The 16,029-nt window shown below is 54.4% G+C and overlaps 3 protein-coding genes; all 3 read right to left on the bottom strand.

Moving 5' to 3' along the window:
• Positions 1-2,369: 2,369 nt before the first annotated feature.
• Positions 2,370-5,264, bottom strand: RCC_04816 (uncharacterized protein; the record flags this gene model as incomplete). The annotated part of the gene is made up of 1 exon (XM_023770093.1): positions 2,370-5,264. One exon carries the CDS (start codon positions 5,262-5,264, stop codon positions 2,370-2,372), a length of 2,895 nt encoding a protein of 964 aa, XP_023625861.1.
• A 2,129-nt stretch (positions 5,265-7,393) lies between these two features.
• Positions 7,394-12,925, bottom strand: RCC_04815 (probable acyl CoA ligase-like protein; the record flags this gene model as incomplete). XM_023770092.1 has 2 exons in its annotated part: positions 7,394-8,183; positions 8,232-12,925. 2 exons carry the CDS (start codon positions 12,923-12,925, stop codon positions 7,394-7,396), a joined length of 5,484 nt encoding a protein of 1,827 aa, XP_023625860.1.
• Positions 12,926-13,397: 472 nt separating this feature from the next.
• On the bottom strand, positions 13,398-15,563 carry RCC_04814 (related to metalloreductase; the record flags this gene model as incomplete). Its single annotated transcript, XM_023770091.1, has 1 exon — positions 13,398-15,563. One exon carries the CDS (start codon positions 15,561-15,563, stop codon positions 13,398-13,400), a length of 2,166 nt encoding a protein of 721 aa, XP_023625859.1.
• Between the last annotated feature and the right edge of the window lie 466 nt (positions 15,564-16,029).

Below are 16,029 nucleotides of genomic sequence, written 5' to 3'. Positions count from 1 at the left end.
ACGGGCCACTCAATCGCGGTGCTATGCAGACGGCGTGCAGGGCTAGCTCCTTCGTGTACGCCAGTGCCGGAAGTTGCTTTGCTCGCCACGGGCGTTTCGCGCCGGTGTGGGGGTGTTCGCCCGCCGCTCGTCATTCGCACAGGGAACGAACCGTCCCTCTTGTTCATTTGGCCATGGATGATGGCCCATGGCGGAGGACACTATATTATTCTGTGAGCTGGAAGCCACCTACCCTGGGCGACGAGGGCAAACACTGCAATACCTGTCGCTCGGTGGAGTATTGGCCCACAGTTCGGGACGAGGATCCCACTCACGAGGGATCCACAGCTGTCTCAAACTTGCGTGTGCAAGGCTGCGCAGGAGTCGACGATCGTCCACACTTTCACACATCTCAACAAGATGGAAGAGGCATGGACCGAGGCCCGTGAAACACGTCCAACAGCATCGTTGGCCCAAAGCACACGGTGGTCTCTGAACCAGAAACATTGAGCACCTGTCTCACAGGGAGCAATCCTCCTTTCCCTGTGCCCATCCAGCTGGTCGCGGAGAATTATCCACGCTATCGAGCGGACAACCCCGGTCCTTGCTGGCCGCCGACTGCATACCCGATCATCTGGCGACTCCGAGGACGACACAACCGTGCTTGTCGGGTCACGATCCGTTTCGCTATTCACACCTGTACGTTGTATATATGTAAGAAGCATGCGCAGCGCATACGTTACGTTGCAATCAATCCTTGTGTGAACCGCGTCCCACTAAAGCGAGCTTGCTCCGAACGGTACAGTTCCAATCTATAAAACGTGAACAAGGTCGTTCTGGGTCCATAATACTCTAAGTCGCGTGTATACGGCGGGAGAAATACCGACAACGGTCGACCTTGGGACTGGGAAGTGTCAAAAATGCGCTTGCACGCATCACTGGTGCTCCCGCCCACAGACCATTTCCCATCCCATCTACTCCTACAAAGTGAATTTCTCGAGCTGGGCTCGGCACGCATCATCGCTTGCCTGGTTTCATGGCTTCACGTGTTTGATCAGGACTTCGTATCACCGCCGGACTGGCGAGGCACGTCTGCACTACCTTGTGGCTTGCTCCAAGCCTGCAAGACGGCTCGTCCCAAACCTCCCTGCGTTGCTCGGATCAACTCGGGGCGCACTGGCTCCGCCAAACAGATCAGTTGCAGCTGCAAGCCGCCGTGTAACCCAAGGGGACACAAGAGGGCTCAGAGGTTGGTTTGGTGCGCTCGAAAGCCACTCAAAGTCCAAACGACGGCTCCGAGATTGGAGCTATTCTAGGCCTCTGTGGTGATTGAAGTAGTCTTCATCAGACGGTCATCTTATCAAAGCTATCGTGTTCACGACATTGACCCCATCACAAAGGTCGTGCTCATCTCACGCCGTATACCCGAGAGACACGGCATTCTAAAGCGCAGTCAATATCCTCGGCCATCTCGATCACTTGACAGATCCCGGAGCTCCTGTCACCCTGCTCAACTGTGCCAAATACAGCGAAATGGATGGTCATCGTTGTTTGCGTAATACATTTGCACAGTTCCTAATTGTGCACCAGAAGAAATGTCATTACCCATCGAGGACTGGCCAGACCCGAGGCCTACCCGTCGTTTAATACAAAACACGACATCCAATCGTTAGATTCATTCATACCAATCCCAGCTAGCGCCTGACATAATCGCGAGGAGTTGATAGATTGTAAGCYAGCCCCCGACACTTGGTCGCCACAAACTTGAAAATGGCTGTGAACGGCGCGTCAGCCCCGATTCCGTTGCGAAGGTTGTGTACCTCCAAACCCACTCACCAAACGCCAAAGCCATCACACCTTGGATGGCGTCTTGAGCGGTGAGTCGGATGTGAGCATTGCTTGCCGAGCACGGTGCCATTGTGGGGTCGCCGCAGCATTGGAAAAGGCTGCACCAACCACTCGTTCATCGTCTCTCGGAAGAGCGTCATAGCAGGCAAAAGATGAGCTGCATGGCGTTCAAGCCATTGCTGGGATGCAATGCTTTTGGAGCACTTGATGTGCTGATTCGAGCGTGCGCTGCACAGCAGAAGACGTGGTTTGCCAGACATGCGGAAATCGCCGACTCAACGGTATCCGGGCGGGAAGGCGATTTCTGAAGGCTGTGCTTGTTCCAACGCAGCGTCACATGGGATGCCTAGCCTGTGCGACTGGAGCCTTTCCCCAGATCATCGTCCAAAGCCACCCTCCCTCATCTGTATCAAGTTGTGCCGTCAGGATAGGTGAACTTTGCTGAAGCTTCGCAAAGACTCACAGCTGAAGCGAGACTGGGGCTGTGAATCTCAAAGATTGCCCGTCTCCAGCAGTCGATCAGGATGAACCCACCGGCTGCTTTACTTCCGGTTGACTCTCGACTGCACGAAGCTGGTGGCCGATGATTGTGCAAGAGCCTGCCAGGCATCCGAGTTTCCGTACTGCTGCTCGCTCAAGAACTTCAGCGCCATCACCATCATTTCCTCGTTGTACGCGGTGTACCTGAAGATTGTCCGACTTGATGGCCCTGGATACGGCCCAGTTCCTGGAGGTGGTACCAGCGCAAGATGAACCGATCCGGCACGTCCCTGARGGGCGATGGTGACAACCGACGTGGGAGATATGTACTGTGTCGGAGCATAAACATCACCGAAAGCGACCTGGACACCTGGAACGAGGCCTTCACCGAACACCGCCACTTCAGTGCCCCCAGCAGCAGGACCCTCATTCGGCGTGATACGAGTGATTATAGGGTATGACCCCTGATTTGAATCGTTACCCGCGGACCCCGGCGGACCCTGGCCAACGAAACGGGCGCCAGTTGTATTGGTCGACGTCTGAATGGGCTGTTGCCTTGCGTATGSCGCCATGTTGGCCCGAGTCTGTTGGAGCACGGGCGAGGATGCTCTGCTAGGTACCGCAGATGAGGGATGCGAGAAATAAGCCTGGTTGCTGGGTATACGCGAGAGATCCACCTGCGGCTGGCTGAAGTTGAAGGGTCCGTTTTCGTTGGGCGTCGGCGGCCCACTCCCAAAGTACTGGGCCGGGCCACTGTTCGGTATGCTCATGTATGCTTGATTCATCTGGTTCATCTGATTGCTAAACCCGGCAGCCTCAGGAGAGAATTGCGAGCTAATGGAGAGCGCCGAAGGAATGCTATTGGAGGGCGGCAGACTCGTTTCGACTCTTGGCGTCATTGCCAGGCCCGAGGGCAGTTTCCGATGGAACGACGAGCTCTTCCGTTTCTTGTTCGGCCCTGCTTGTGCAGAGCCAGAGGGAGATGCTGGTCTCGACGCTGGTCTCGACAGCGAAGTTGGGGTCATCGTTCCCGACGTGGTTTGCGATGTGAATCCAGAGCCCGACAATTGATGTACATGGCTGTGCGGGTTGTACTGAGAGCCATAGCCGAGCGCTTGGAGGTTGCCTGCAGACCGCGACGAGGGGAATGGCTGGACATGCGTGGACATGTCAACCATGGACTGTGACATGGGTAGACCATTTGGCACAAAGGCCGCATTCGGATAGTAAGCAGCCTCGCCGGCTACAGATGTCGAAAAACTCTGAGGATGTGTCTTGTGGTCGTCTGTTATCAAGATGGAATCCGACATTGATTGCGCCACGACGTTGTTGAGGTGATCCTTCAGTGTGAAGATGACCTGGAAGCCTTCTTTCTCACTCTGGTGTCTGCAGTAGCACGCAATCCGCATGGCCGCAGTTACGTTGACGGCACCATCGGGAGGAATATACGGGTCCATATCCATGCTCATGCTAGCATCTCGATGGTGCTGATTCTGGTCGCAAAGCTTAAAGGGGAGGTACTCGTTCGAGTTGAAGACGACCACCCTCTCCGTTTCGTACCGTTCCCAGTGCTGCTGCTCTTCTTCCCGCTTGGTCTTTTTCCTGCCCGCTCTCTTCCGTTCTCGCTGAATACAATTGCTGCAAATTCGTACCTCTCCACCGTTAGCAGGCCTGTCGGCCTCGTCGAGACTTTTGCCATCGTTCTTCTCCTCGTCACTCGATCCTCGCGACAGTTCTGCTCTTCGCTGAATCTCATCGTTGTTCTGTGCTGCCGCTCTGGCCAAAGCCTTCTCCTTGGCCTGCGGATTGTGCATGGCACTTGTGCAAACGAGCATTGTATGCAGCTCCAAGACTTTGGACGGATCAACCTCTTCCTTGGCTAAGAGCTTCGACTTGGCAATTGTGTGTAGAGGGAGATGGAGAAACTCGGTACCAGGAGGTGGTTGCTCAAGGGTCATGATCACATTGATCTGAGTTTCCACCCGAGACTTGGTCGAGATGGGAGCAATGTGGAGCGGCGAGCGGCGTGGCTGACCGTGAGGCGCTTGTACCGACGAAGTGCCATTTGCGCCGGGAGATGGAGTGAATGTCATACCATTCGGCGACGTCAGCTGGTTCGCGAAGTCGCCAGGCCAAGTTGGATTTTGGGCGCCATGTGTTGTCCAGGTAGGGTTGGCAGAATACGTCTCCTGGCTGTCCGAGGAGGGCGTGGAGAAGATGGCATGAGGCGAGGCCTGATTGTATAGCATGTYTGCAGGTGATTGGTCGCGCGAGCCTACAGCGAACATGCCCGGGTTAATGGTCTGCATGTCCGAAGACTGATTGTACTGGGTTGCCGTGTTGCTTGCCGGCATGCAAACTTGCGCATCAAGTGACATTGCCGAGTTGAATTCAACAATCTGTATCGGGCTGGAAGCCGCACTGCCAAAATCGAACTGCGCCATGTTGCCATTGCTCGCATGGCCCATTGACTGCTCCAAGGAGAGGTCGTGCATCGGTTGGGCGAACTGATGGTCAAACCCCTGTCCATTGTGAACACCGCCCACCATCTTGACATCCTCCAATGGCGCATGTCCCGCCTGTACTGCCATCTCGGTGATGGGATCCGATTCGGGCGAGTCAGAGCCGGTCTTACGCTTGCGATGGCTGGATGAATCGGAGGAGGAATCCTGACTGGAGCTCTCCAAAGAAGTTGTCGATTCCATGGCATTGCCCGAGGAGCGTTGATGCTGGTGCTGAACCCCGACTCCCGCAGCAGCATCGGGCCCGGACTTGGAGGGTGTTCGCATGGTGAGAGCCGACGGACTGTCGTAGGCATCAATGTTGGTGAAGTCGTGGAAGGCGCTGTTGCCGTACGGCGAGTCCGCGGGCATGCCATCGTCGAATTGAGAAGAGTTCTGGTACATTGACATCTCATTCCAATCACTGTCTTCCATGTGACCGTTCCGGGGATCCATGGCGCCTGTCCTGCCCTGCACTCCTAGACAGTCGGTGCCTCCTGCCTCCGCTGTCCGTATCCTGAGCCTATGCTCTTCCTAGCGGCAGCATGCCTTCGCGCCGGGCTGGACTGACTCTGTGCGGCGTGAGCGCGTGGAGTGGGAGGCAAGAGATAGTGTCGTGAGATCGTCGCAGTAGCGAAATTCCCCGGCGAGATGCAGCCGCTGAAGCTTCGTGTCTTAGAAGGCTCCTGTCTCGATAGAGTCTAGAGTTGGGACGGAGTACGGATGCCCTGTGCTCGTGGGCGACTAGAAACAGTGCAAAACTGAACCAAGTACACGCCAGATGCACATGGGGGTGGAGGGCGCGGAAGTYACCTACGTGCTTGAACTTGCGGGGAACGGTCACACCTCAGCTTGCTTAGGTACTCCTCACATATCCCATTCTCATCAAGTATCAATTGCCTTGCCGCTCACCTCCAACACACGTCTGCCATCACGACCATCCATACATCACGGTTCCCACCTTTGGCCAGACCAGTGCAATACTGACGCAACAGTGCCCGCCGCGTCCCATTCTGCAGCGCTCTCGGTCTTTTACCACTCCACAAAATTCGCTCATTCTGGCTATAGWTTACTTCTTCTTTTCAGGGTTGAGGAAGCTCTGGCCAGCTCGCATTGCCCTGTCACTTTCTGGTGTAACAGCCAGCCAGCCTACACAGAGAGCTCGACCCTTTTGTTAAGTGATGCACGCGCATCATTGCTTGGTACCGCTCGCGACTACTGTAGTGCATGCTGTGCGGTGCAGTAGCTGCAGAAGACGACATTAATGAAGGCCTGCCATATTAGGTGCAGTATCTACCTGCTATCGTACTCCTAGACCACCTCCGTGGTCGATCCACCCCAGGAGAATCGACCGACGCCCGTCCAGACTCAATACCAAGACACAGGTACCCGAGTTCCGTTGTATGCCGTCGTCGTGGCCACCAGTGAGTGCAGCACAATGCACCTGCAGGTCATCCGACAGCCTCCCTCCCAGCCCGAATGCACGATCCCGTCGCTTCGATATAGTACCCCAGCAAGCGAAGACAGAAACGACGTGTTTAGATGCACCAGAACTCGCCTGGCCCCGGCTGACAGCAAATCATTGCTATCGCAGGGCAGGACTGTCTCCAAACTTGGAAGCTCCACCGTTCATCTTCGCATTCGAGGCCCGCAATTCGGGCCGGCTCAGTCGTCTTCAACCTTCCCGCAAACGGCCCGACGTCTGGAGAAATCACCACTACATGTCTTCAGGAGGTTTTCCATTACACATTGAAGTACATGTACAAGCAGCCATTTATTTGGTGATTCGGTGCTTGCGCGACGAGTACCCACTGGAGACCCGCTGTTGCTAGTGTAGGTCACAGGTGGTACTGTCTGTGCGGCTGCCAACCCATGTCAGCGTCGGATCCACACCTCTGTCCTCTTTGATCGTCTACAAAAGCTGACCAGCGATCGACGACGATTGCGCGAGCTGCGTGGCGACCCCGGCCGTTGGTGTCCGGGGTGCCGTGGCAGGTTTGTGCCACGATAGACTGTCCACATTCGCTCCAAAGCTTCTTCCCAAGGACTACATACTCGCACGCCACGAAGCCGTGGAGCTCAGTATATGCAGAGCGCAGATTAACAGTAGGACGAGCTGTTCAGGGCCTGTTGCCAATACTCCTACAACGAGCAAGCCCAACTCGTATTTCTGCAGGTAGCCTTGAAAAAATGGAGCACATTGAAGCAGACAGTCACGAGTGGTTCCAGATGCAGATCTCTTTAGCGACTACTGGTACACAGCAGCAGAGCCTTCAACTTGCATGGCATAGACGTCAATGATCTTTAGACGACCCAAATTTCGTCCGCAATCATGGTAAAAGGAGGAGTCTGTGTGTGATGATGCCCTCTCTCTTGCGTAAAGTGGCACTGAATTATGTGAGAAAAAAACAAGATTGCATGTCCGCTTGTTGGTATACAAAGACGCGAACAAACAGTGGCATTGTTCGTTGCAGGTGGGCATCATATCATGTATCTCTCTATCCATGCTCTCCGCTCTTGCCAGAAGGAATCCTTACGCAATCCATCGGCGTTTAGACTTGTCAAGAAGCACCAAGCCACTGCAATCAAATGTTTAAATCTTTCAGAGCCGAGCTGCCCCAATCGGAGCTCGCAGTGCTAGATCGATTGGCAACTCGGAGTCCACCAAGTGGTCGAGGCATCTCCACGGGAGACTCTGGGGAATCCGGCCCATAATCAGCATGTGATGGATAGTCGGGATAGCCGTGGTCTGGTTGCTTTTGATATTCCTGATAGTCATCATCCCAGTCTGGTTGATCGTATTGTGGTGGCTGCGCATGGATCGCGGTGAAAGGCTGATCTATGGGTGAATAATCGAGAGTGGTGTTTAGTGCCAGCGGTGCCGGTTTGTCATTCGTCGGGGTATCATCGTTTCTGTTCATGGTAGGCAAACGTGCCTGCGTCTGTACTGTAAGGTGGTCGTTCTGAGACATTGGGGGAACCTCTTCGGGAACCGGTAGGTGTGACAAGCTTTCCACCTGGCGGAGACCGACTCGCTGGCTGCTGGCCATGCCGCTTTGTTCGCTTGCTCTGCGTATGAGACCCTCATTCGGCACCGCAGTGCCGACTGAACCTTCGGCGTCGGGGTCACGGATGCTGAATTGGGCAATGGTTCTCATCTTACGACTGACCCAGCTCGAGAGAATCTTGCCCCTTTGCTTTTCGCCCAACCTTGACCTTGGGAAGTCACCCAACGCAACAAAAGCGACAATGTCCAACACAAGTTGATGCTCGTTGAGCACGGTATTTACAATAATCGGCACAAGCGAGGCAAGGAAGGCGCGAGTCTTGACTTCGGCGATGAGGACGAGAAGAGAGCCTGCCTGGAAGATGGCGCTGTGAAGGCGTTAGATCAAATCACACCACAAAGACATTTCAACTCACCATCCGCTTCGGACGAGCGCTCGGTGGCACTTTTCGACGCTCGCCTCGACGTCCATTGGAAAGTGTTGCAGTCCATTGACTTCGAACGTCTCACCAATGCTTCCCAGTACAAACAAGACCTGCATCTCAACCATGTTGCCGCCAGGACCGATAGGCCTGCTGACAGAATGTAAGAAACCCAGATCGCCTGTCCGAACATACCGTACGCCAGGGTCACCGTCAACAGTCCGACCATTAAATCGTTCGACATCAAATGCATCTTTGGTACCGTAGAAGGAATACGCGTTCGCTTCCGACTGCACCCAGATCTCTCCGTATTCTCCAACAAGGCACAGTCGGTTGGTTTCAGGGTTGACGATGCTGATTTGCGTGCTTACAGGGACCATACCCGAGTCTTGTACGAGAAGTGCGAACGGCTCTTGATCTGGATCGACGGGCACGATGAGACCTCGCCGCAATGCTGTGGTATCGAGATAGATCTCTATCGGCTCGATGCACATGTAGCTTCGGCTGGCCACCATGGGATTGAGAACGTGACTGTAGATGGTGTTGATAGCGGTCCGATCCAGGGCGGACTGAGCGAATGCCAACCGAACGCGGGCATAGACATCGGGTTTAGGCCGTTGCTCTGTAGCAATCATGAGATTCTTCAATTCCTGGAGATGGAGCCCCTTGCCGGCCGAGTGGGCCATTGCGTGATCCAGCATTTGACTCGTCGCGTAGGTATCCTTGATCTTGTAGCGTGCGAGCGTCTGAAACAAGATGTTCGGGTTGCTCGCAAAGTCCACCGGCGAGACCAGATATGTGGGAGTGGCCAAAAATGTGCCCATCATACATGTATGCAGGAAGCCCAAGCCTATTGTACTCCTCACACATCCCAGAACCGGTCGCGTCGATGTCATCTGGCAAGTCTCCTTTTGAACCTTGCATAAAGCCATGATAGTATTGTGTCCGAGTTGAACCGCAATGCGGCGCTGGTCTGGAGTCCAGTAAGTCCAAATCACGACAGGATACCCAGGCGCAATCCATGCAGGCCGAATAGTCAACCCTAGATCTCGGCAACCGTGTGACTGCTTGGGAGGCTTTGAAGTGTTGTAAGTCGGCGGCAGGCTGACTTTCAAAATGAGAGCCGATTGCTTCAAATGCTGAGCTACAGTCTTTTGCTTGAGAAGTGCATCTACATCAGCATTGACGCAGATGGCCTTGATTCGGAAGTCGGCAATCATGTGAAGGAGTGCGGGAGCATCTTCATTCAGCCTGTTCGAGTCAATTGGTGCCATTGGTACAGCCACTGCACCCAAGCACATGGCCGCATGTACAGCAAAGACGAAATCTTCCGAATGCGTGTACATCAAAAGGAGGTGGTCACCAGGCTGGATCCTGACTTTATTCTTCAGGTACATGGCAACGCCCGCAACCTTTTGATCGAATTTTTTCCAATTCACGCCTTTGCCTTCTCGACCCCTTCCATCGACTGTGCAGTACGATAGCTCCTCAGCTTGCCGAGTGACGCGCCACTGCATCAAATCGTGAATGTTGCTGAACTGATTCAGCGGAGTACTCGTCCGATCATCAATCACCACTTCTCTGTGATCGACGCCAGAGTATTGCTTGTCCGAGTGCATTGCCAGCATGTCTTGCCTGGCCTGGCTAGCCATTGGTGACCAGATCCCGCCTGCGGGGTCGTCGCCTAGGGGCAAATTCTGCACAGCGCGCTCGACGCCAAACTTGACATGCACACAGGGCAGGTTGCCATTGTCAAACTCCTTCCGACAGAGCATGTTACCAATGTCTCTCCGTCCATTCTTTATGATGCGTGGTAAGGTGTTGGGGGCTGTCATCATCACGCAATACACACGGAGATGATGCTCTTGGTAGAGCACTTCCATGACTCTCTCGCTGAGAGAGTCCAAGAACGGTATATCCAGCTGCCGGGGTGGGCCACCTGTTGTAGTGGGTGCTGTGCTCGCGGCTTGTGTCTCGATCAGGATGATTGGCAGGTACTCCCCGTTGACGTGCGCATCGAACGCCGAGCAATCGTATATCTTCGGAACCGTCTTCATAATGCTGGCAACCAGATGCTGCACAAAAAAGTACCGATGCTCGACCTCGTATGATCCATGCTCTACCCATTCAACACGCTGCCGTATTCTATCCTCATATAGTCCCAGGACAAATATCTTGCCTTCGATGATGCATCCAAGCAATCCGGTCCGAAGAAATTCTGGTTCGACGAGTACCGGGGTCGGGCTACCCTCCACGAAGCGGTATGGTCTGGCGTGGAATATCGTCTCAGTGTGCTTAGGTAGAGCCCAAAATCCGCCCGAAAGCGATGGCGAGTCTACCCAAATCTCTCCCACAGTCAGAGGGGCGCAAAGCAGGTTGGTCTCGGGATCAACAAGAGCGAGAGTTGCATCCGGGATAGGATATCCAAAAGCGCCCGCTCGTACTGTGCCTGGCTCATTAAGCCGTTTGTGGGCCTCTTCTCCCATCGCGATGATTACCACCTCATTGGTCTTGAGACTCTCCTTGTCAAGCAAGACCTCGCTGAGCTCAGTCCTGCTTCTCTTTTGCATTTTTTTCTTGCCGCTGTTGCTCCCATCAAGTAGACTGGTGTATGCATTGGCAGTGGCCGGGCTGCCTGGAACATCACTGTCGCTGTTGTCTTCGTTGTCCTCCTGTAGTGTAAGAGGGCAGCCCATGCGCTCCTCACCACCTAGCCAGTCTCGAACGGAAATTATCATCCCTCCGTGTTCGGGCAGTGCAAGCATCGGAGCCACAAGTTCCCTCGCGCGTGTGTTCCGCATCGGTTTCAACCATCGATCCGCCAGGATATCATGGAACTCGGCGTCTACGGTCAACGAGTCTATCAGACAAATCTTGACGGAGGAAAAGTTCGGCTCCATGTTTTTCTTGAAATTCCTTGTCGCCATAGGATCTTGCTGATAGTTGTATGCGGCTCTCTTCAATCCCGGATAGTCGGCAACCATGATCGTAGCCCGATATTTGGAGATCAAATGCGCATACATTCCGGGAGTGTCTACAGTCTTGCTCTCAAACCACAAGGTAGTGTGTCCACCATAGACTCCCAGAAGCACGCCGAGAATCAAACCACAGCTCTCGCGTGGGTCTAGGTAAGAGATAATGGTCTCGTGACGGCCAGATCGAGGGACGACATACGCACCATCGGCCGTGCGAAGACTGGACGAGAATGTGTCAACGTTCTCCGTGGCTGGGATTGTGGACACCATTGCAGACAAGCAAGCCATTTGGTGCATGATTGTCCTGTGTGATAGCACTACACCTCGCAAGTCTCCCGTTGGTGCACGCGAAAACTCAATATACGCCAGGTCTGGGACCTGTAGAGGCGCATCACCATCCTTCTTCTTTGGATGGTAAGAACCAAACTCATTCGTCTTCCACCACTCGACGCCGGTTGGCCATTTCAGCCGCTGGGTGGATATGTCTCGCGAGAAGGCTTTCAAGTTGTTATCCGTAGTCAGTGCGAGATGGGCTTGGGTCGTGGTCAGAAGCAACGACAGTTTTTGGTAGTCGTTGACATCGTTGATTGGGACTGCAACTACTCCCGCAATGAAACAKCCCAACAGGGCTATTGCAAACTCAATTACCTCCGTATCGCGGTAAACGAGAGCAACACGATCGCCACGATAAAGATTTGACTTGTCGCGAATGACCTGCGCAACCTTTTCGGCTCGAGAGGCGAGCTTGTCCCATGTTATAGATGCCGTTTCCTTGCCCTTGGGATCCAGTACCCAGTAGGCCGGTTGCCGCGCCTGCATCTTGCCTCGGTGGCGTAAGATGGCACCGAGATTGTCGAATTTGGACATTGGGATGTTGTTATTGTGGGGATCATAGACTGCGAACGGAACGTCGCGCGGTTCGAGTGGTAATTGGTGCACATGTGCAGATGGAAGATCGTCTCGCATGAGTGGCGGAGGTGCCATGGCGGTGGGCGAGAAAGCCTCTCCCATGCTGTAACGTTGCGGGCCACCGTAGCTCTCGCGTGGTCGTTGATCTTCAAGCTGCTGGCCAGCAAAATCCGAAAAGTAGCCCTGCTGCGAATCCAACRTCGTGCTCATTCGACTGCCAGCTTCACTGGACGTACCCCAGCCCTGCCCCGGCACCGTGCCGCCTGGATTGAAAGCGTAGTCCGGTCCCACCATGGTGCCATTATTGGAGCTGTATCGGCTTCCTCCACTGCCTGGCCGACTTCCCTGCGCGCTAGGCGGTTGTATACCAAGCGAAGGCTGCCGTTGCTTCACATGCTGGTGCGGCGCAGGTCTCATGCCCAATTGCTGCTCTTGGAATCGCTGCACCTGACTAGGAGGCCCGCCTGTCGCATCATAGCCTGGCGTCACCGGTCGCGCCGGCCCATCGCCGTTGTACTGGGTGTGATACCCATCGTCACCACCGTACGAGGTATAGTCCTGAGTGAAAGGTCCTGCTGGGATACTGCCGTAGCTCGCGCCCCGTCCGTGTCCGATGCTCGCTCCACTCGAGTACAGGTTGCTTTGATCCGCCTCGATGCCCGCGCTTCCCAGTTGAGCCAGTGTCAGGTATTGTGACAGAATGAGGGTACGTCTCTTTTCCCATCCTTTCTTGGTGATGTCCCCATCCTCCAGCTCATGATCCAATTGTGCCAGCTGCGCTGCGAGTTCGGGATTGTCCTCCATGGTTGCTTGGCCTCATTACACCCGCCGGTGGATGACGAATTCTGCTTTGGTTCGCGCGACGCGCCTTACCTCTGCTGTCAAACGCCAACAATCGAGAAATCAAGCTGTGTTGTTCACACAGATGCCTTACCGGGAAGCGGTACATGTACAAGGTATCTTCACATCGGCAAAAAGGGTCTCCGCGACCGTCACACGTCACACAGGTAAATGACGGCCGCCGACAGAACGGTTCGTCCCGTGCGAGATACGGGCCTAAAATTAGTCGAGATGCCATCCATGGATGAGATGGACAGGACACGCAAGAGGTAAAGTAACGTCGGAGGACTAGAGATGCGGCGCATACGAAATGCTGATGAACGGTGGTTCTCATATTCTACACTACTCGACTCAAAGAGCGCGCAAGTGGGTATCGAACTCGCTGAAACGCAAAACTGTAGGCCTGAATACCTCTCCAAACCATTGAAGTCGTAATCTAATATGTGAAGGCTTCTTCCACAAAATCCAAACTGACGTCGGTGACCACGCTTCTGCAAGCCGCCCGAACGGTGTCTGCAAAAGCTCCTGGTCCGCAGACGGTCACTCCGACCGATCCTATCCGTTCAGGCATTTCTCTTTCGATGACCGTCTGCGGATTGCAGCGACCTGGAAACATCTGAACAGACCCTGTGCTGGAGACGACTTCGCCTCTATGCCGAGGTTTCGTGATGAAAAGCTGTATGCGGAGGACGTCTCTCCTGAACTCCATCCGAAGAACTTGGTCCATCCAATCTCGAACCCATTCCAACGACTCTGTGTTCGGCACACTCCAGACCAAGAGGATTTTCCTGGTGCTGYAGATGCCGGCCTGGTACTGGAGCATGAGATGATGAATGTACCCAATGCAGTGGGTAATACCAACGCCACCCGCGAACAAGATTACTGTTCCGTACGACGAGAGGGATTCGTGACCCCCATACGGCCCTTCTATGGCGCCCCAGGTGACAAAAGACTTCTTGTCTGCCTTGGCAACTTTGTTGTACATCTTTCTAGTCATGCCCGTTCTCGCGCGGATGACGAGTGACAGAGTCGTTACATTTGAGTCGCGGGGATGCGAGAGCCCTACGCTCTCTGGTTGGGGCGCTGCTGCCGCTACCTCTGCCAATGATTGTAAGGTCGCGCCCTTTTGCGGGTGGTACTGTGATGTTCGAGGGCCAAATGTCGACATCCGCGGTCCAAACGTGGACATCCGCGGTGCAAATGTTGACATGCGTGGCCCAGCGCTGCCAGGTCGATGTGTCGCGAGACTTGGTTCCAGTTGCATGATGGTGGTGCTTGCAGAAGGCACCTTCTCKAGCTGGGCCATTTCAATCTCCATTTCCATCGGCGATCCTTTTGGTCGGTTCTCTGCCCATGCTATCGAGAACGGATGGCTCGACCACAATGCCAATGCTGGGATGTAAGCATGTACGTGACAACCGGGCCTCCACTTCCAAGGTCGAGCCAGTTCAAATGTCACCCTGCACGCTTCTGACGGGAGCCATTCCACTGTGACCTTTGTCAGGCCTCGTTTGCGGCTTGCGTTGTGATATAGTATGCGGCCCATTCTCCAGGCAACTTCCGCACCCCACAGAGCAATGCTGAGCTGAACGTATGGGAGCATGGGAAGATTGGCCGCGTCCAGGTGGACGTATACTCCCACAATGCCGGCCAACACCAAGATTCGGTGCGAAGTGATGAAGGTCTCGTATGCCGCATGTCGCAGGGGCCCAAACGCTGCGAGAGCGATAAATGTAAATACGGCGGTGGCAACCATCCCCCATCGATAACTGACAGATGTCGACAAAGACGTTGAGACCTGATCATAACCTCCTGCCGATATCGCATTTGCTGCCCACATGGCCGTATGCATCACACTTTCGAGTACCATGATCCGGGCACACCAGCGGTGGAAAAGATTAAATGTATCATAAGAAATCCGCAGTAGCGGTATGAGGGGGTTGTTGCGGAGCGCGAAAAGAATTGTCGGTATTAGGTTCAGCGCTGCCAGCACGCCGGTTCGCCCGCGCATCTCTGCGATGACATTGTAAGATGAAAGACTCCAATCTAGGACCAAGCAGTACGCAATGTTGGAAGCCACGTATAATAGCAAGAGAATGGTGTGAAATCTGCTGGGCAATGTGCCGAAAGAGACCGCGCTTGTGAGCTGCAGCTCTCTGTTGTGTCGGTTTTTCCATAGCGGTGCATATAGCAAAGACTTCTTGATCCGAGGCCATAGTTGCGTGCGGTTGTGCATGAAATATCGCTGGTCGGATTCGCGGTGCATGGTGAAGAGATGGCGCATGTGCGCGTCGGCCATCTTGATCCATCGGTAGCCAAGAGTGATGGCCAAGAGCGCCATGAAGGAAATAACGAGCGTGTTGGCGAAGAGGTAATTCATGTATTGATTGACTCCGGCCAGGCCATGCGCAAATGGGGATGCCGCCGCGCTGAGGTTGAGCGATATGCCGTAGTCTGTGACCGGGCCATCTTGGACCGCAATCGCATCTGGAAACGGATCGGGGTCTCGAGACGCCATTCTTGCGTGTTCGGCATTGGCGGGGAAGTGGAAGTCGTGCGCACGAGCGTGGTGAAGGTGTGAATGAAGGTGTTGAAGGGCCATTGTCGCCCGCAACGTGGAGTCGCCCTGTGGTAGCTTCTGAMAAAGAAAGGAGACCACTGTGAATACCAACCGCTTGTGGATTAGCAGTAGCGCCGTACCGCCTTTCTTGAGCGGGAAGTCAAATGCAAAACGAGTGGCCCTGGAGTAAGATTGCAGTGAGTGGCGTAGGGTGTTTGTTGGAAGTCAGTAGGCCAGGCGGTCAGGGCGAACGGGACTGGCGTTTCGCTGGCGGCAACAATTATTGAAAATTAATAACGATTGAGAAAATAAAAGCGAGTGTCGGTGCGGTTCATGACGATGTGAAGAGCAGGTGTGGTTCTCTCCGATTGTTTCTGTTTGTTCCTGTTCCTGTTCCTGAGATCCGCGTGGTCCCGTTGCCGAGATGCAGGAACGCGGCTCGGGATCGGAGGCTWCCCGTGCTCAGGGTCGCGCAAGCTGTGCAATAGGTAAGGTACCTAGGTAGGTG

The sequence above is a fragment of the Ramularia collo-cygni genome, assembly GCF_900074925.1.
Source record: "Ramularia collo-cygni strain URUG2 genome assembly, contig: RCC_scaffold06, whole genome shotgun sequence".
Classification (NCBI taxonomy): domain Eukaryota; kingdom Fungi; phylum Ascomycota; class Dothideomycetes; order Mycosphaerellales; family Mycosphaerellaceae; genus Ramularia; species Ramularia collo-cygni.
Note: the sequence above shows the minus strand (reverse complement) of the source record. Positions and strands in the feature narration are given on the sequence as shown.